Genomic DNA, 20,485 nt, shown 5'->3' with positions numbered 1-20,485 from the left:
ATTAATTTAGTGGTTCACTTTAAATAGTAAATATATTTTGGTTGAAAGGCTGACAGCTGCTTATAGTACTATAACTATAATACAAGACAGTGATAGTTTGCATGTGTAGAAACACAAACTTGTGAAAACAGTGGAATCTTTTTGTGTCCAACAGGAGTTTGGTGAACTGACTTGTACTTAAAGATCCTCTTTGTCTTCATTTAACTTGGCAAGATATAAACTAAAAGTTTTTTCTGGAAGTTTTGACAATAATCATCTCAGCAATAATCCATTGCTTTCTGTTGGCACTTACAAAAAAAGCATTGTTTGCCCTTTGTTTACAAGGTTGCTAGATTTGAATAGAAGAACTACTGACTTGGCCACTGCAGTATATAAAACTTGATAGAGTATTTAATTATAATGGACTTAATGCAACATAAGAAATTATCATACACTATAACTTTAAATTTCTTCTTGAAATAAAACAAATTGTCCTATTCTTTCCTGAATATCTGTTACAAACTGTAGAGGAAAACTGCGTCTATTTGCCGAGATTCTGTTTTAACATTTTCTCGGGTCTCTGCACCTGCCAGTTAACTTACGAATAAAAGGAAGACACAAGTGTGCACATACTAAGTTGCTTTTATTAATACAGAACTGCATGCTACAGAGACTGTACAGCATAAACATTTATTCATTACAAAAAAACATGGTTTTGGAACCATTTAAAATAACAGGAAAAAACAAACAAACAAAAAGATAAGAGCATAAAATAGAACAGGAACATCACAGCCGTTAAGGAAACATTCAAACTATTTATCATTAGCATCTTAATAAACCAGAGAAGAAATCGACAGATTACAGTCGCGTCATGTCAACTACAATGGTACCGAGTGGATGATTCTCTTGTAGCTTTTTTTACAGCCTCTTGCAACATCAACATGCCTATTTTTTCTATCTACCTATATGTAGTAGTGTACTTAAAAGTGGCAGTTTGTGTATTTTTTTGTATTTAATAGTTTTTTTATGAACCTCCTAATATACATAATTTGGCCCTTGTGGGTTTATACAGTATGATGTCCGTCTTTTTATTAGGTTTAAATTTTAATATTTGACAATTTGCTACCAAACACATTTGTTATAGCAACATTTATACTACATACATAGCAATCTATGTAACGTCACAGCAAAGAATGGTATCGAAATTAAAAAAAACAAACAACAACAAAACAAAACAAAACAAAAAAAAAAGATCCCTACAGCATGGTTAGAGGGGCAGAGAAAATTATCACAAAATTTGGCACGGAAAATCTGTACACGAATCTACAGTCTGAGAGATGTGACTGTGCAATAAAAAAGAAGGGCTTTAGACACTTTTCCAACTACTGAAGACACGGTACCCACTGTCTCTTGTTTCAAGTTTTCTTTTCTTCTTTTTGTAAAATGGCTTATAGACGCATTTCTCGAAATGAAGTTGTGCATACTTCTGTTCATGAGATCTACACAGTACACTGAGTGGAATCCAGGTTTTCAGCGAGGAAAGAAATCAATAACAAAAGATTTGCCTTTTAAAACCTCCTTGTAAAAATGGATCATTCATATATAAGTCGCTTACCTTAAGAAAAAATATTTGTACAATGTATTAAGAAACAAAAAGTCAAAAAGAGACACATACAAGATACAACAAGCAATCTCTAAAGCAATAAATACTACTGGTCCTAGCGTTGTGACATTTTGAATTTAATAACCCTCAACCCTCCCACCCCGACCTCCCCTCAAGCCCACCCAACTTGCCTGACTCCACCCCAAAGGTAAACAACAAAGAAAAAAGACAACGCAGTGGAAGAATGCATATTTAACACAGTAATCCCCCCCTCCCCATTATTCTGTACATTTAAACAAGAACAAGTAACATCACAATTAAAGTTGTTCCTCAGAGAGGTGTCACCGCTAGCCTCATGCCCTCCTAGAGTTTGAACAGATGTCAAATGATTGGTTCGCAAGCTCGTATTTAATACAAATAAAGAAGGAGAACCAACTCTTTCAAGAAAAGGGCTCATTGAATAATCTAGCCTACCTTTTTATATCCGTCTTTTAAACATTTTGAAGTTGAACTAGATAATTTTTCTGTTTGCACTGTTTAAACACTACAAAAAAGACAAAACAAAATTCATAAAAATTTTGGCAGATTCACAAAGCTATACTACAGCTCATTGTATCATTTCTTTATAATAATTAGATTTTTTTTGATAATGATGGGTCAAATATTGACCAATGAACTTTAATAAAACAAAAACTAAAATTTCAAAGCCATATGGCACAGAAACATAAAGAGAAAAGAACTGACGGCAAGTGAAATATAGCAGAGAGAGGGCCTAGAAAGGTGTGTGTGTGTTGTGTGTGCAGAGCTAGAAAAGAGGAGAAGAAGAATAGGGTAGACTATTCTATAGACTTGGTCACTAGCGACAGAGGCTGAGGGGCCGTGGAGGGGAGGAGCGAGTGGGAATGACACAGCGATGCCGAGGGCCGGGCCATTGAGGACGCCACAGAGGAGCCCGGCTGCCGCGAGGACGAGACGTCACCGTGCTCCAGGGCTCCGTTGTGGGAGGAGGCGCCGGGCGTTTTGCTAGCTGCAGCAGAGTTTTCCAGCTGAACCAAAGATGGCGGTGGAGGCCCAGCCAGGAGGTGCGGGTGGTGGAGTGGCTGGTGGGCCGGTTTCATAGTCAGTGAGAGAGGTTGCATTTGTTCAGTCTGAGGTTTGGACTCTTTTGAGGAGGGGGAGGGAACCACTGAGGAGGGGGAGGATGGGGGGGAGTCTAGTAAGCTTCCGTCCGTAGAGGGAGGACTGGCACAGCTGCCTTCACCTTGGATGTAGCGAATGCACTTTTTTTTTCTCCTGAGGGACAAGGTAAGAGAAAGAGAGCATCTTTTAGCATCACATCTTCGAATTACATCGCTTCTTAGCACTGCTGCTCACTTGAATGCACCTTTCAATTTTTTTAAATCAATGAAAAACATTATTTGAAACCGGCTTTATTAAATAGATTTTTTTTTTTTTTTTTTTTTGCAGGTGCATTTAAGTAGCATCGTAAACCTCGTGCTAAGAAGATAAGGTTGCAGAAATGACAATCAGGTTCCAAATACTAAACCATCAGACAGGACAGACATGTAGGGAAAGGTCACAGGTGAAGCACCTGGACAGGAGACAGCAGGGAAATGAAAAGCAGACATAGAGATGATGATGATGATGATGATGATGTGAGGACAAAATGAATGAGATGTAGTAATGGTTGCTCTCTCAGCCTTTCTTACAGGCAAGACCTACAACAGGGATCAGCCTGTTCTCTCCAGCAACAAGAGGGGTTACTGGACCTGTCTCTCTCTTCTACCTCTAACTGGCTGTACTCTCTCTTCTCCTGAGGGGACAGAGTTTGGATACGAGGGCGAAAAAAGTCAAGAAGATCCACACTAACCCGCATCTGCCCCACAGACACAAGTGTGTGTGTGTGAGGGGTCAAGGCATCATGTTTGCATTGCCTGCCTGGGGTCAGGACCCTCCCCCTGCCTGCTGAGTCTTGAGGCCAGGCCCGTTGTGCTCAGTGGAACCCGATGAACGAGCACAGGAGGGAGGGAGGGAGTTCGGAGAGAAAACGAGAGGGGATTGTTGCATTTATCTGTGGTGACTCTGTTGTGAAGGCTGTGCTAAGATTTGGTTAAGGGGGAATCTCTGCCCACCTCATCTTTACCCTGACCCTGGCAGTGACCCCCCTCTCAGTTCTCCATTCTAACACAAGGATGCCTGAAGGCCATGGAGTATTAGTATTTAAGACTCACAGGGAGAGTAGGTAAAAAAAAGGTGCTTAAAAAGAAAGATTAATGCTTTTGGAACATGTAAGGCTGAGCTACTGTTTAATTAAGATGTCAAATCAAGCTTTTCTGAAGGGAAAAAGTCTGAATAAATACAGAGAGCATTTTACTGAGGATGAAAAGGTAGAGGGACATCAACAAATCACATATAAAAGGCCTCACAAAACCTTGGTTCCATGCTAGATAGAAAGACAGGCATGCATTTCCAGTAAGCTGAACAATACAAGCACACAACAAGGGACAGTGTAGAATACTAGAAAAGTCTAGAAAAGAGTAGGGATAAGGCTTTTAAGTGCATCCTACACTGATACTGTGGCGCTGGGTGGTGCAGAGTATCGACCGGGTGTAAAAAGGTATCATTTTGCTACTATGTACACATCTTGCTCTCGATAACTGTCTGTCAAACTGCAACAAATGAGCTAATATCCATTTTTTAACAGACATATCGATTCATAGTATGTGCCTGTGTATGTTATTGATTTCTCCGTCTCGGGGGAAATTACACCAGATGCATCTTTTAGGAAATGGAGCCCAGAGAGAACTTTTAACCTCTCGGCTCTTGCAACGAAGACTGAATTATCGTACTTTCGCTTCTCCTGATCTCCTGATCTCCTGATCTGCGATTATTGTTTCAGGAATAATGCTGTACTTTTGATTATGTGTGTCAGTCGGAAGGGAAATAAGAGAGCCAAGTGGGAACACCAACAATGGCGGACTGTGTGGAGGTACCCTGTCTGCTACAAAGAAAATATCTACGATGAAGTATAGGTGATGTGTTAAATTCTGGTGATAAAAAACTGATAAATCTCCTTTCAAATAGGTTTCATGTGACAGCAAAGTGCAAAAAAATACAAAACACATAAATTTTGATTTTGAGCCTAACCATACAAATGATTAAAACAATACAAATGAAATGTGTTGCAATGGTTGGCGCTGAAGAGTTGTGTCAAGAAAGAGTGGTGCAAGCCAGACACAGAGAAGGGTATTACTTAGCAGAAACAAATACCTACCATGAAAATATTCCCAATTCAAAGACTGCTTGTGTCAGAACAGAAAGACAACAGGTAGGGACTAAGTAAGGGTTATTGAAGAGGAGTTTGGAGGAAGAAGAGGTGGAGAAGGAGGAGGAAGAGGGCACAGAAAAGAGTGTCACTGAGCAGGCCCTCAGAGAAAGCAGGGCTAAATTTGTAAGCATAACATTGTTATTCAAGGGCGCCAATTAGGACATACATGACAGTTAAGATGGGAGGGAATTATCCACTGCCTGGAGAGAAAATGGATTTCACCCATAACAAGTCCGATTGTTAGAAATGTTACTCCAAATGACATTAGGAAACCATGATCTTGCAGCAAGATATTTTGTTGAGATAAAATATTCAGTAATCTTATTTAGAAATCCATTTTCTGCCACTGGGCTTGAACCGAGTTCAGTGAGGAAAAATTGCTGTGAGGGAATTTATAGCAGGAAGCTCCTCAGTGAGGAAAAGGAGCAGAGGAGTTTGCCATCTGTTACCACACTGATGGAAACATGTTTTAGAGGGATATCTGAGCAAATAATCAAGGAGAAGAAGCTGCTCATTGTGGATGTCTTCCTCCCATTGGTACTACAGCAGTTATACCTGCATGGTTTGCACCATAAACTCAGCTGGTCAAGCCCGAACAAGGCACGACACTTCTTTGGGGTATTTGCATCTGTTAGCCAAAGAGGTAGACACAAACATACACACAGAGACAAAAAAAAAGAAAGAAAAAGAAAATGGACACGTCATTGCACAGACAAAAACATGTAGCCAGGGTTTAGGTTTAGGCTGGCAACACTGGGATGTCCTCCATATTGACCAAGCCATCAGGCTCCAGATCCTCCAAGCCCCGACCTGCCAGTTTAGGATTTCTGACCCATCTCTGTGAGGCTTTTTGTACAGTTCATCCTGCAATGAAACCCCTGTAACCCCAGAAATGTTTTTTTTTTTTTTTTTTTTTTTGAAATCAACACACACGCACAGTCGCCATTCATACAAACACTCTGGCATATGCTGTTAATACCCTTCTTCCCAAACAGGAGGTAAAAATCAAATAGGGGGAACCTAGAGATAGACCGGCAGGGCGTGGCTGGAGGAAGCTGAGAGGTCATGATAGCCTGGCGGGACAGACGAGGAGGGAAGAAAAGAGGGGGGGAAAAAAAAAGGGCGGGAGGGCAGCAGCAGAGAGCGGAGGAGGAAGTCCCAGCGTTCAGTTACCCAGCCTTCACCTGGCCCTGGCCAGTGCAAGCACACACCATACACACCTGCACGGGCCACACCAGTTATTCTGTTGGTCGAGCCCAAAGCGCGCTCGACACTTCTTAGGAGCGCTCAGGTCTGATGCCGCAACAGGGAAGGGAAGCCAGCAGAGAGGAGGAATAGAACCAAACAAAAAAAAAAATAATAATAAAGAAGAGAAATCAAAAGGAGGAGAGAAATAAGGAGAAAAAACAGATAACAGTGAATCTATGAAGCTTGGCAGTAGCTCATTGTGCAAGAAACCCCCCCACCCAAAACGTCCTTAAAGCTATTCTCAAAAGTGCCTTTTAAGAAAGGACTGAAACCATTAGTGTGTTTAAAGCATCAAATGCAATCAAAATCAAAATGCATGCAAATTATGATATTAATATGGAAACAATTGCTTTCAGTCATGTAATCTATATCGTAACTGGAGTTAAAGCTGAAGATAAGCCAGCGCTTATTTGGTTGAGAGGATATAAATGGAGCAAATGCAGATTGGATTAATTTACTGCTAGATGTTATCAGTGCTCTATGATTTCAAAAAGGGAAGGTCAAGGTGGCAGAACTAGGCAGCAGTAGCAGATTGCTCAACAGCGCGGTCGTGAGTTAGCCCTAGCCAGGGGAAGGATTAAAAAGGCTGGAACCTGAAGAGGGAATCTACTCTTTAGACCTGGCATCAAACAGTTGACTGTTTTCCATCAACATTGGCTATCTGTTGTAGAAAAGCTGCCAGTCACTTGCTACAGTAGGTCTACCCAGTAATCGTGTCATTATAAGTAGAGCAGAGTGATAGCAGAATACTGTGGAGGAATGTTTGAGTCCAGGTCTTGTCTGAGTAGCGACAGATTCAAAGTTGGAAACTCATGCTGGCCTATAGGAGAGGCACAAGCGCAGCTACTGAAGCATATAGATTAAGGAGGTTTACCCTGACATCACATCCTTAAAATCATACTCCACAATGATAACCTAGCTTTACATCACCAGTTTCTCAAGCATACTTTTGCTCTAACATCATTAAAATGAAGGTAAATTAAATGAAATATATAGCTTAAAGTCAAATGAACAATAGCAACATTTTGAGAAAAGAAAGCAGCAAACAAAGCAAATAGAGCATATTTTAAAAAAAATATGGAATTTAAGTTTAAACCTGCCTAATATTGCACATTCATGGATGAATAAATATACATTAATTAAAAAAGAAGGAGGAAAAAAACAAGTAAAAAAAAAAAAACAAGTTAGTAATTTAATACTCAAAATGACATTAGCACCTGTAATCGGAGGGAGTGAAAGGCAAGGGTTTGGAAAATATTCTCTGTGTTCTGAAAAAAAAAGAACAGATAGAGAGGCCTTCAAGAAGAAATCCGTCACCAAACGAGCGCAAAATACATAATAACAAGTCGGCATTGCTCCTCACAATACGATCAGAAGAATATGAATCATAAAAATAAAAATGGATAAATCATAGAATTAGCAAACCTCCTTAATTTTAAGATGTCAGTGATTTTTTCTTATGTTTGTATAAAAGCATGCATGAAAGCAAGCAAGGGGCAGCCCACCAAGCACACACACGAGTGTGTGCGCACGTACACACATGCACAGTCACGCACACACACACACACACACACACACATACAAAGTACAGTAGTGCAGTCTATCTGCAGGGCACAGGCATTATAAAACAGGGCCACGCACACAACACTGGCAAAGTTAATGGCTCTCACAATGCTTCAACTTCACATTCTCAAAAACACACATATCACAATACCAGAACGCTAAGGGGCAAAGGGAGGGAGGGGGGGGGGGGGGGGGGTAGGAGGAGGGGTGTCAAGAGGGGAGGTGAGAAGGAGTGTGGGGGGTCATGCATATTCAGTTGTTATTAGCAGGGGAAGGCTAGGGAAAATGGGAAAAGGGGGGGTGTTACAAGCAACTCTACCATTTAAATATTGCATTGGGTAGCATAACTATACCAAAAAAAAAAAGAAAAAAGCCAGGCACAAACACACAAAAACACACAAAAAAACTAGCTTGACTTTTATCTTGCAAGATGTCACATCTGCCTGACACATGATGGGGCTCTTCTAATATGAGAGATAATTGCAGCTCACTTACCATTGCTCTCTGCTTGCTGCTTTTCCCTTTTTCTCTTCTTCCTTTTCCCCTGTTGGTTAGCCGCCAAAAAAATAGAAAGAAAAAAATAGACACAGACAGGAACCTTAGTTATTATATTGCAGAATGCCCAAAACATGAAACAGAGAATAGGACTTATCTTTGTGTTTACTTATTTATTCATTCATTCTTTCTCTGTCTTTTTTTTTTTTTTCCTATCTCTGCCCTCCGGTTTGTATCAGCCACTGCAGGCCAGACCAGAATACTCCCTCCTCTCTCTGCTTTTTGTCTTTTTCTGCTCTTTTCTTCTTTTGCTGTAATCTTTTGTCTTATTTTCCTCTGCTCTGTGAACATCTAGACATCTTGATGGGCTTCTCGTCTGGAAGACGGATTTCCCTAAGGCTGCTCATTGAAGACTCCACTGGCCAGCTTGATCCAAAAACTGGACAAAATTACGCATCTTATGTATCAGAACAAAGTGTCTAGGGCATATAAACAAACGTCATAGTCAGGCTGTATTACAAATGTTCCTCCAGATGGAACATGGAATTAAAAGATGGGCTTAGGTTGAGGCAATTTGTCCGGTCTCTGATATAGATATCAAAAGAACATTACAAGAAGAGAGGCTAGGTAAGAAAAAAAGCAAAAGAAAGCACTCGTCCTGGTCAAATGTCCTAGTGAGAGGGGAAAAGAAACAGGCCGTTACGACTTGTAAACTTAAAAACTTACATAGTTGTCTCGTGCTGACCAGCCTGGGTACAGCTGCATGTGGAGCTGTCGTTCTTTCCTGGCCAGCTCGTAGTACTTGGCCTGCTCCTCCCTCGATAGGGCGTGCCACTGTAAAAGGAGACAGACAGAGAAATTCATCAGCAGGGTTCTGAGCACCAGAATTAAGAACGACTGTGATAGGCCCTTCAGTTTGACGGCTGCTACTCAATGTGCATCTAGTGAAGTGTTAGGACTTACCCTCCGCCCCAGAATCTGGTTGATGGCAGCACTTTCCTTCAGTGTGCACTCAGCCACCACCTTGGCCCGCATCTCCTTCATGTACAGCATGAAGGCATTCAGAGGCTTCTTTATGTGGACCTGTTTCTTTTTCTCCTCCTCCTTTTTAGCGTCTGACTGTTTCCTGTGGCGGGTCAGAGGGCAGCAAGGTGAGCACAGTCAACCTACGGTCACTTCTAAGTCATGTGAGGCCGATAAATTTGTTTAGGGCAGAGAAAGATTACTCACGAGCTGTTGAGTGAGCTGATGTCACTGTGGGAGGATTCCTGCTTGACGTTGGGTGTGACGATGGCTGGGTGTGGGATGCCCGTGGTGTGCAAACTGTGGTGAGGGGGCACCATGTGTGGGGGGAACCTAGAGGACAGAAGACTGTGTAAATCGTCAGAATGGACACGGGTGAAATGAGGAGATGGTGCACATGTAAACACAAGACTGTACAGCTGGGGCTCAATTCCATTCCTGTGTTTCAATGATATGTGAGTCAAAGTCCAAAGTGGGTTTTCAGTGTCTTCATAAAAATGGAATTGGCCCAAAAGACATAAATGCAGAAACAAACATACACATAAAAAAATGGCTGATTCCTGAATTGTTATTCACAACCAATTAGGATATTTACAACTCAAAATGAGTGCAAAGGTGACAATTTAATTTTGGGAAAGAATCCAGCCTGTACAGATTTACACTTCACACAAAAGTATTACAGCAAATTATGGCAAACTATCAGTCAAATATGGTTTGAAAAACCTATATTGTGTGGCAATGGAAAAGTGCACAAGGATAAATCTTTTGAATGCCAGTTTTAAACAACCCAAAAAGCCAATACACTGAACACTTGAGCCAAGATAGTATTCTGACCAATATAAGAAATATTTCCAGTTATGGGTTCAATGAAGCTCTGTACACCTTCAACATTTCCACTCATAGTTATGTAGAGACTGTGTACATCCTGACAGATCATTGCTATCCATAGCTTTTATCATAGCAGAGACTGATTAAGTACTTCTTAGATCTAAAAAGGACCCCTCCCACGCATTAGGGTTTTCAAGGAGAAACTTAATGTCTGCTTTAACAATAATCTGCTATAAAAGCTGGGGGAGTTCTTCCAAATCAGATTTTAGTGAAAACCAAATTTCTTTCAAAAGTTGATGGTAAATGCCAATCGCATGTCTCAGGCTCATTGTAATATTTGAGGAAACTGCAATTGTAGCACTTCCACTGATATGAAAATGCCAGGTTTTGGATGGGTAAAGCTTGAATCATTATCTCTTATCAAGGAATATTGCAAACTAGATTAAAATGTTCTATCAAAGTCTAGTATCACTTCAGGTATTGGGTCTCTGTTTGCTTCCTCCAATCCTTTTCTGCCAATTCAGCAGCACTGACATTTTTATCTTCCTCTCTCTCTCTACGCTCCTATCATCATTTCATCATCTCCAACAGCTCTGCATATCGAGGCCAGGAAACCCTTTTTTTTATGAAATCATTTCACTGGCCAGAGCAGCCATAAGAAACTGCTGCACTATATGTGCCAGTGTATGTATGACACTAATTATTTGTGTAAGAGTATTTGAACGTGCGCACTTCTATCTGCATGTGTGTGTTTACAGTGCGGCGCCTTGGCTCCACGTGACCACACACAAATTTAAGAGAAGAGAGGAGGATGAAGAAGAAGAGAAAAAAAGGAATAATTCTTCTTCTTCTTCTTTTTTTTTTTTTTTTTTTTTTTTTTTAAAGCAGCTCATTATCCGACTGTGTCTGGCTGCATGGCTCCGAGCCAGAATATAATGATGAGGATAAACTCGCCAGGAACAACTAGTTTCTGTTGGAGGCCATCTCAGGGGAGTGCCAGTGCGCTCCCCCTCAAACTCTTTCCCTCTTTTTCTCCTTTCCCCTCTTCTCCCTTCATCACTGACACATTGGTGTTTGTGCCATGTCATCCGTTGATGGGGAGCTCGGCAGCAGTGGCTGCATATCGCCCATCATTAGGGCTGCTGCATTTTCTTCGCTCACTGTTTCCTCTCTCCCTGTTCAGCCTCCCGCCTTCTCTCTCTGTGCACTTGTTAAAATTTCCTCTGTTCCAAGATCTATTTTTTTTTCTCTCCTCTTCTTCTTCTTCTCCTTCTTCTCTACACCTCCCTGTCCCCTCGCCACCTCCACGCTCCTTCGCTTCCTCTCTCCCTCTCCCTCCTTCCCTCCCTCCCTCCCTCCCCTCCTCCTCCTGCTGCCACTGCATTGGCCCAGGTTATGGTTTAAACATGACGGCCATCCCTTTGAAGCGCGGGGGCATCATCATCATCATCCGGGCTCATCAGCAGCAAGCAGCGCCTTGGACCAATTTAACCAACACAGAGAGGGAGACGCAGCGGAGACCCCCACCCATCCACCCACCCCAACCCTGGGGCTCCTACGTCTCAATCTGAAAGGTAAGAATGGCTGGCGGTGTTGGGGTGAGGGGGAGGGGGGAGGGGGGTCACTGGCGCAGCAAGCCCAGTGTCAGCCAGTGCCATTTAATTGCCAATGTGAAGCAGTAGCCCCCGTGCCTGTTTAATGTATAATGATCTGGCCGGTGCGCTTCTCCCGTTCCCAAGGAAAAGAGAGGGAGCGGGATGATGGGGGAACATATCAAAGGGCAGGCTTAAGCATAAGGGGCAAAGGGGCCTTCACATCCTCCCACCTGTCACACATACATTCATATGCACACACACACAATATAAAGGACCTACACTGGCTCCAACCCCATTATCAAAATAATGTCTTTCATTTGCTCCGCTGACTGTCTCTACTCTCCGTGGCTCTTTTTCCTCCTGTCCTAAAAGAATGTATTTTTTAACAGGACCTGGGTGTAAGGTGTTCATTGCAGGACGACGAGGTACCAGATTCGTTCCCTGCATCCTAATTCAGTCCCGAGCCACAGCACAGGGGACTGATAGCGAAGCAGCGCTCTCCTGCAAAGACCTGGCTCCCGACAAGAGTACAAGGCCGTGATGTCTTTTCTATCCGATTTTCCTCCAGTCAGCGTGCTCCCTACAAATCGTCTGAGCTATCACAACAGTCTCGTCCATTCTTTGAACAAAACCAACTGGCTGAAGGCAATGTATGAAAGGATTCTGCCATTTTGCTGACACAATTAGACAAATTGTTTCGAGATTTTGTCAACAAACAGATTTTTTTCTCTGCCCTCAGTCAGAATTTAGGCTTTTTTTTTTTTCTCCACATGAGAGGAGGGAGTTGGGGGATTTTTTTTTTTCTTTTTTCGGGAGATGTGTTAAACCCTCCCATTCTCCAGAGAGCTCCCAGAGCCCTCCATCTATTCAGTTATACTAATTCAATTAGGGGCCTCATCACAGGGCATTAGCTCTTCCCCATGGCCAGTCCCCCCCCCACACCCCAGCCAGCAGATTCAATTAGCTGCACTGGAAATAAGATGATCACAATGTAGAGGCTGTCATTAAGGGACCAAATTAGCAGTCACTTAAAGCCCAGGTTGGCTGGGTACTGCTGCCAGATGCCGATGTCTGGACAGACCCAACGTCTGACCCTTTGCACCTGAGACTTGCCTGGGGTGGGCTGGGAGGGGGTGAATCTGACTATAATCCAGACGCCATTCTCCAAAAGGTGTTTAAAAGTAAGACGGTACATATGCTTGGTTCACTAAAAAGGAAGGTTTAACAGCATAGGACATAGCTGCAAAAAAAACTGAAGTGTGTGATTTAGGTTTCCCTTATTCTCAGGGCTACACTTTAAAAAAAATGTCATCCCCCCCCCTCGTGACTCCTCCCTCTCTGCATCTACATGATCCATCAATGTCACAGAAGTCTAAACACAACCCCCTCAAGAGCTGCTTTTCCAATCAGGCTGTAATTAAACTAAAGCTTGGCCTCATCCCTAGACTCAAAACCAGCCCCGTTCAAAGTCCCCTGCTGCAAGGGCGTGTAGAGGAGGGAGGAGAGAGAGTGGGAAGTTGTTTGTTTTTTTTGTGTTGTTGCTTTTTTGGCTACTCCAGGCTCACACAAATCACTGGCTTTTAGTCATCCAAAATTAATTCTTTTCGCTTCCCACACAATATAGACGACATGCATCCCTCAAGGGAACAATAAGTAGTCTAACACCAACTGACAAACACACACACACATGTATACATGATGGCAACAAATACACATACCCCCCATGGGTGCACTAATGTCCATAAGCAGCACTTGAGCTGGACCCTAATGGGCTGGACCAAAGCACTAGCCAAGTGTCAGGCCCCTGCTTATATCATCTAGTCCCTTTCAAAGTGTTGTTGTGTTTGTTTATCTCTCTGTCTGCTCAAACTCACAGCAAGGACATGCCCCGGCTCATTTCAGATCTGCCTGACATGCAGTGGGGGTAAATGTTCTTCAGGGGCCTCATTAGAAAATGATAAATATAATTAATATTTGAGCATGCTAGCTGGAGCCCCACACTGGAGAATTGGCCTTTTGAACACAGAGATGGGGGAGTATGAGCTCTCCTTAAGGGAGAAGTTGCTGCTCACTGTCTCTGCATGTGAGTGTGCATGTGTGTGTGTGTGTGTGTGTGTTGCTTGTGCATTGCCCTCACAGCCAACACACACACACGCACACACACACAAACACGCAACTGTGTGTATGAGTCAGTGACTAAGAAAGAGAGCTTGTGTGTGCATGTATGTGTGTGTGTGTTTAGCTCCTAGGGCTCAACTCACCTTGACATGGATGCGTTGACAGTGAGCGCAGTTGGGTAGGGGTGTCTGAAACCCCCTGTTGTGATTGGATAAACAGGTTGACCTTGCCTGGGAAGAGGGAAGAAAAGAAGAAAGGCGAAAAGGTAAAGGAACAGGGTTGATGGAAGAGAAGGTAACGCCCTCTGTCTCTCTCCTCTCCCCACCGTGGGCCTCTTTATTCTCATTTGATCAGGACAAAAATCTAGGGGATTGCAGAGCGCAGATCAAAGGAAAGAAAACCCTGAACAATTTGAATGCCACAAATCTTGATAGCAATGGCTAATTAAATTTCATAACCCTTCGCTCGGTGTCGACAGAGTGGGGCCCTGTTCCTCCCCAAGCTGGAACTAGGTGTTTTGTTGTGATAATTAAAGACGAAGCGCGGATCTCTTTAATGGAGCCATCACGCTAATTGAGGTCTACACATCCAAAGACAAACAATAATGAATGTAAATTTATACCAAAATAAAGTGCAGCAAATCAAAGGGCGCCATGGCTGCGCTCGGGGCCTCTCTCGGTATTTAGATCGCGGTGAGAAAACATTAAATTAACAGAGCTTAATTTGTAGCCTTTTGTCATATTAACAAGTGTTGACAAGAGTTACCAGGGGAGAACCCCCGTGTGGAATTGTGGGTAAAATACGGGCAATCACGGTTCATTACTCTAACTGGACCATACAGAGACATGCAAAATAGTATTTGCCACAAAGTAGCAAGTTGAGGTTGGTGTGGGCCTGAGGAAGTTGCAATGGGCTTCTGTGGTCCAGGAATTAGTGTGCTACGGAAATGAGGAGAGTTAAGAGATCAACTTCAAGTTTGTGCGAGACCTCGAACACAGACAGAGAACCCACTCTGGGGACCAGGAGGAGACAGAGACAGCTTTCATAATTGACTTTGTGTATAAAAAGCACAACATCCTGCTGCTACAGTGTGCAGACATGCGAGGTAATACCCAGTTTACAATTTTTCTCTTCAATAATTTAGCTTGATATACAATTTATGCATATTAATCATTACAATCTGTAGGTGTTACTAGCCTTTCCACACAACTCAGAACACAATAAAGGACACAACTGTATAGGTATAAAGAGTAATAAAAAAGGATTTGCTTACTGTGGTACTAACCATCCTAGCGGATGGGGGATCTGGCCGACAGTGCCAGGTGACAGTGGGTAATAAGGAGATATATCTGGAGGATGTGGAGGCCTTGGAATTCCTGTGGAATAAAGAGGATGACATGAGCAGAGAGGAGGTGGACAGACAAAGATGATGACAGAGAAAGAATCAAATCTTTGTCAGTGCTGAATTCATTCTTTGTTGAGAGTTTCACATCTGAACGGGGCAGACATCACAGGAGTGCAGATGGGAGGAAGAGGAGGAGGAAGAGGGCTTGTTGCTTGCATGTACACAGTGCTAAAATCACACTTCCTGATCAAAGGCCTTTGAGGCGGCGGCGGCGGCGGCACAATGTGTTGGAAGAGGCAGAGGGGAGAGAGGTGAGGGGGAAAAAAAAAACAAAAAACACCAACACGATTCTTGTCACATTTGTCTACTGAATCAGAAGATTAATGATATAAAATGACTGAGGTTTGGAAGTTAACAAAACACAACAATGTAATTAAAGCCTTCCCGGTGATCAGAGAGCTGCTGATACAGGGCTACAGGTTGAGTCTGCCTCCTGATTTACGCTGGCATATTGGGTAACGCTTTATTTGAAGGTGTGTGCATAAGACTGACATGACACTCTCATAACCATGATACATGAAGGAATCTATATGAATGTTGTCATTAGAGTCATTCGGTCAATTATGTCATTTTTAATGCAAAGTTGTCAGCCAATATAAAAACCAACCACATATGACAGTTTAATATAATGTTAACACATAAAGCTAAATAGTTTGATAATTAGGCCGACTATGGCATGACAAGACAATAAAGTCATCCCAAACAATGTCAACTCTGCATTAAAAATGACACAATTGACTGAATGACACTTAATGACGACAGTTGTAAACATTCATAAAGACTCCTTCGTGTTCATGACAGGTGTCAGTCTTATGCACACCCCTTCAAATAAAGGGTTACCGCATATTGGCTGGATGAATATATGGATTTTTCATGATATTATATACATGAAGATACCACATTACATATATATCATGAGCCGAAAGTCAGCACCAATTAAACTGTAAATACTTTTCCTGTTTAAGTCAATACTTCTGCTTTTGACTCAGATGTTACTGTGTATATCATAAGTTTTGACGCCGTTAATGACAACTCGACAGGTGGCATGCTCTATGTATTGGCTCATTGGTCTCCATTCATCCAACTGATCTTGAGAAAGAAATGGCTGCATATTTTTGTTTCTTATCCCCCACAGAGGAACAGTGACAAAGATGTCCAATTTAAGGACAGCTCTCGTTGAGGACATCGCCAAGCAATCACAGCGTCCACCGTGTTGCCTTTACTTTCCATGGCAGCTGACAGGCGGAGAAACTGCATCGACAAGCTGCCCTGAATGAATGCTTTGAAAAGGTCTCATACACAGCCTGGTGTAAAAATAACTTTCTCTCTCATGACAAACTTGAAACGGGGAACACTAGACATGTGTAAAAGCGCAGCAGCAGGAGAGTGTGTGCGCTCAGTAGACCAGGAACTGCAGGACTTTCGTTTTGGCTGATGCACGTTTCTTCCATACAGCTGGCTCGCCCGTGCAGCTGTTGTTACGGATATTTTGGCCGGTGCCAACATGGCCGAAGTAGAGCCAGATCAATCTTCATAGATCAGAACTTGGCCAGTGTTGGTGGTTACACCCAAAGTCTGCAGCTGATCCAGGTTTATCCAGAAACTGACTCAAGAGGGATTGTTTCTGACCTGTGCTCTCCAGCAGTTTCTGTCTATGCAGAAAACTTTACGGATCTTGGAATACTGTTATAACAAAGGCAAGTTCTATTAAAAAGCCTCACGAACATTATCCCATCACCACCCAGCGCTCTAGACCTAATATAGCTCATTAATTAATTAAACACTGAGCCCAATTAAGCAGCCCCATTAAGCACTACATTAAACAGCAGCTGGCACATTATTTCCCCTTTGTAAGGACCATCATAATAAGGGAACATTATTACCTAAAACATTGACTGAATCCACCAGAGACCCCTGAAAAGCATAAAATTATTCACTGCGCTCAAAATGCATTAACCTGAAAGGACAGGCTGAATGACAGTTAACAAAATGAAGTGCTGGGTCAAGATGATAACGGAAATGAATAAAATTGCCTAAAAATGTATGCTGAATGGTTGTAGGAGAGGGATGTGTGGGCAGAATCTGACTGCTAAACGTGGATGCTTCAAACCTTCAGGATCAACAGGCTGCACAGAGCTGTGAGAGGCACAGAGGTGATACTCAAAAAAAAACGCAAAGAGGCATCCCAAACTGCACGCCAAGTCTTCCATATTGAGGATTTTCGTGCGCTTAGTAGGAGACATCATTCCGAACAGCACCCACCAGGATCTTGACTCGAGCCTGTCTGTGTGTGTGTGTGTGTATTTACTGCTCTCTGGTATTTAGACGTGAAGACCTCCAACTACAGTGGCTGTCTTGTTTTTTTTTTTTTTCCAGTCTTGGCAAGTGGCGCTGCGGTCATGAGAAGTCGTGGTTGTTTGCCAAATTCCGTGTTTTACGCGAGGTTTATGAGCCACCGTTCAGGTTCTTGTTCCTGAGAGCAAGGCCACTTTTCACAGAGGCCAAACCACGTTAAAGAGCACGATAGCGAAATCAATCAGTAACAGATGAGAGCAGCAGTTGTCAACAAGAAGCAATTCAGAGGACTATGACTTTGTCCCACAATAATGATCATGGTCTTGTAAACAGATTTAGTAACGCCCTAAAGTTCATTAAAAGTGGTTATTGATGGAGTAATGCAGATGTTTCTTTACATAATACATGGGTGGTATCATCGTTAAGGCGTTTCAGGATAGTGCCAATATTGTCTATGATATATGAGTAACATTTTAATCTTGAAATGTTTTTACAGGAATGTGTCTACAGACAGACAGACGCCATCAAGACAAACATAAGCTCCTGTATGCGAGTACCATGGCGTCAGAGCATAATAAAACAATCACACACCCATCAGTGCAAACAGAGTGTCTAAGAGCTGAAGTTTCTTATCTAAAGAGAGCTGCTTCTGTGGTTATCTAAAGTATTGACTACTTTTCTAAACGTAAGTTCCTCGTGGCACCTTCAAAACACACTGTACTGTGCTCTAATGTTGATAACACAAGTGTTATTTCAACTCTTTCTTGTTGTGGAAAAATGATAGTAAAATTGGGGCTTTACCTGTTTTGGGGTCCACGTCTGTCTGTAGGTGAGGTGGGGGGTTCCCCGGTGTGAAGTGCTCATTGCTGTAGGTGATCAGAGGCGTGAGAGGGTGCACATGGTGAGGGTGCTGTACCACTGGAACCTTATTAGACTGAGAAAAAGAAGAAAGATACAGAGAGAGACAGATGGACAGAAATAGAGATAGAGAGGGGGAGTGAGAGAGAGAAAAAAAAAAAAGAGGCCAGGGTGTTAATATTTGGGTTAGGGGTAAAAGATTGCAGGCGCCTGCCGCAGAATTACAACTTGGTCTGAAAGCTCTCGAAAGAAGAGCTATCAAATTCTGGGTACTCTCGAGGCGCCAAACCACCAAGCCACAGTGAAAATAGTGTGGTTTGTAATTAAAAACACTTCTGCGGTGTCACCCTGGAATTCAGTAACACAATCTAAGAGGCTTTGGGGGGTTGCCAGTTCACATTTGGGTCTGATGTGTGATGAGGCACTTTTAACCACAGTTGCAGTGAAGTAATCGATCATCTGTAAACCAGGAAATCAAGGCAGCACGTGTAAATCCACAGTCATTAGCAGCTCCAGTCAGCACTCTGCTCTGCTCTGCTTGGCTTGGCTCTCGAGCCTCCTCCTGGTCTCCGCTCTTCCTCGCTCCCCTTCCCTCATCTATTCCCCCAGGGCCCGGTTCATGGAGGGTTGGGGTGTATTGTAATAAAAGGGTTAGGAGAGAGGAGGTGGGGCTGAAAATCCATTTCTGCATTTTTGCCAAATTAGTTTTAGCTATGTAATCTTCTCGTTGTGCTCCTAAGTGGTGCAGGCCCCTTTTTTCAATTACCCAAAGATTACAGTGGAGCTTTAGGGGTGTGCTGCCGTGGGCCCCTGCGTTAACCGGCGCTCAACCCCTCTCATCAGGCCAGGCTGGGACAGACACTAATACACACAGTCCCCGGCCACAAAATAACCAGATTAGAGCTCTGCTGTAGATTAGGCTGGTGGCTGAGGCTGCTCTCGCCTCTTTACCCACACATCCTTATCCTGCCCTCAGCAGTCAAAGAAGCAGCACTAATCAGGCTTATCATAACATGGATGATATGTTCAGGGGGGAGAGGAGTGAGACACCAAGCTGCTTGCGTGTGTGTGTGTGTGTGTGTGTGTGTGTGTTAAATCTGCTCTCTCATAGGCCACACACCCTCATTAGCGACTTTAACCCATGCAAAAAAAGGGAAAAAAAAAAAAAAAATGTGGCACATTTCCAACAGACTTTGAAAAACATTAATGGGACTAGATGTTGGCAGGGGGGCATACATGCATAAGATGCTCAGTTGCCCGATGCTCATTGACAATACAAATGCAAAAGCTGTGGGCCCAGGGCGAGACAAATGTGAGTAGAGCTTAATGCTGCAAACTAATCATCAGCCTGGGCTGTTTGAGGCTGAAGTTAATATCGGGCCCGTGTGAGAGCCGAATACACCAACAGTCCATTCAGAGCCGCGTGCTAAATTTTCACTGGGTAGTTAAAGCTGTCTATCTGTATGGTCCGTACGTAAGCCTGGCCATGTAGACTTCTATTCTACAGTGGCGGTGGTGGGGGAGTAGAAGTGGGGAGGGGGGGCATTCCGTATTGCCATGGTCCCAATGAAAGATTAATGAACCCCAGCAGAACTCCAGGGAGGCAGAGAGACTCCTGGGACTCATTCACAGCCCTGAGCTGAAAAGGCTGGGGAAGAGAGAGGGAGAGAGGGGTTGGGGGTGTGTGTGTGTGTGTGTGTATGTGTTTGTGTGTCGGGGGGTGGAGAGGGGGCGGTAGGTGGAATGGGATTCGTTAAAAAGAAACACAAACCGAGGCTCTCCTTCATTGCGTACGGGCTCCTGATCTGATCTTCGCATCTAGAATGGACGGATGAAAAAGCAAAAAAAAAAAAAAAGAAAATGCTAGAAAAACAATCAGGATGAGGTTATGACAGCTGCCAAACGCAGCTGATGAGTCTGCAGCTGAATGCTAGAGATGCCCTCTCGCTCTCCCTTCTCTTTTTCTTGTCCCCCCTCTATCTCTCACCTCCTAACCTCCTCCTTCACGACTCCCCGCTCCTCCCTCGGGTAATGATGTGAAAGAATGTTGTCAATTCTTCATCTCTCCGTGCTGAAAAGCTTTAGTGGCCATTTAAATGAGTTCTTTTGTCCAGGGGCCCCGGCCATTGAGAAGACAGTTCAAAATG

The 20,485-nt window shown here is 43.2% G+C and overlaps 1 protein-coding gene across 33 annotated transcripts in view; it reads right to left on the bottom strand.

Moving 5' to 3' along the window:
• Positions 1 to 603: 603 nt before the first annotated feature.
• Positions 604 to 20,485, bottom strand: part of tcf7l2 (transcription factor 7 like 2) — a 93,173-nt gene continuing 73,291 nt past the window's right edge. For 4 of the 33 annotated variants that reach the window (XM_067576649.1, XM_067576665.1, XM_067576658.1 and 1 more), the window contains 10 exons: positions 18,282 to 18,414; positions 15,054 to 15,156; positions 13,924 to 14,010; positions 9,447 to 9,572; positions 9,180 to 9,342; positions 8,943 to 9,050; positions 8,217 to 8,265; positions 7,376 to 7,426; positions 6,131 to 6,203; positions 604 to 2,875 (listed from right to left, as the gene is read on the bottom strand). In XM_067576649.1, the coding sequence (XP_067432750.1) occupies positions 2,419 to 2,875; positions 6,131 to 6,203; positions 7,376 to 7,426; positions 8,217 to 8,265; positions 8,943 to 9,050; positions 9,180 to 9,342; positions 9,447 to 9,572; positions 13,924 to 14,010; positions 15,054 to 15,156; positions 18,282 to 18,414 (1,350 nt within the window). In that variant the 3' untranslated portion in view covers positions 604 to 2,418. Of the gene's footprint in view, positions 2,876 to 4,855; positions 4,918 to 5,465; positions 5,539 to 6,126; positions 6,204 to 7,375; positions 7,427 to 8,216; positions 8,281 to 8,942; positions 9,051 to 9,179; positions 9,343 to 9,446; positions 9,588 to 13,923; positions 14,011 to 15,053; positions 15,157 to 18,281; positions 18,415 to 20,485 lie in introns of those variants that run through there. The other 29 variants (XM_067576642.1, XM_067576663.1, XM_067576652.1 and 26 more) reach the window with 22 other exon arrangements.

Source organism: Thunnus thynnus, chromosome 20, assembly GCF_963924715.1.
Source record: "Thunnus thynnus chromosome 20, fThuThy2.1, whole genome shotgun sequence".
NCBI lineage: Eukaryota > Metazoa > Chordata > Actinopteri > Scombriformes > Scombridae > Thunnus > Thunnus thynnus.
This window is presented reverse-complemented; position numbering and strand designations above follow the sequence as displayed.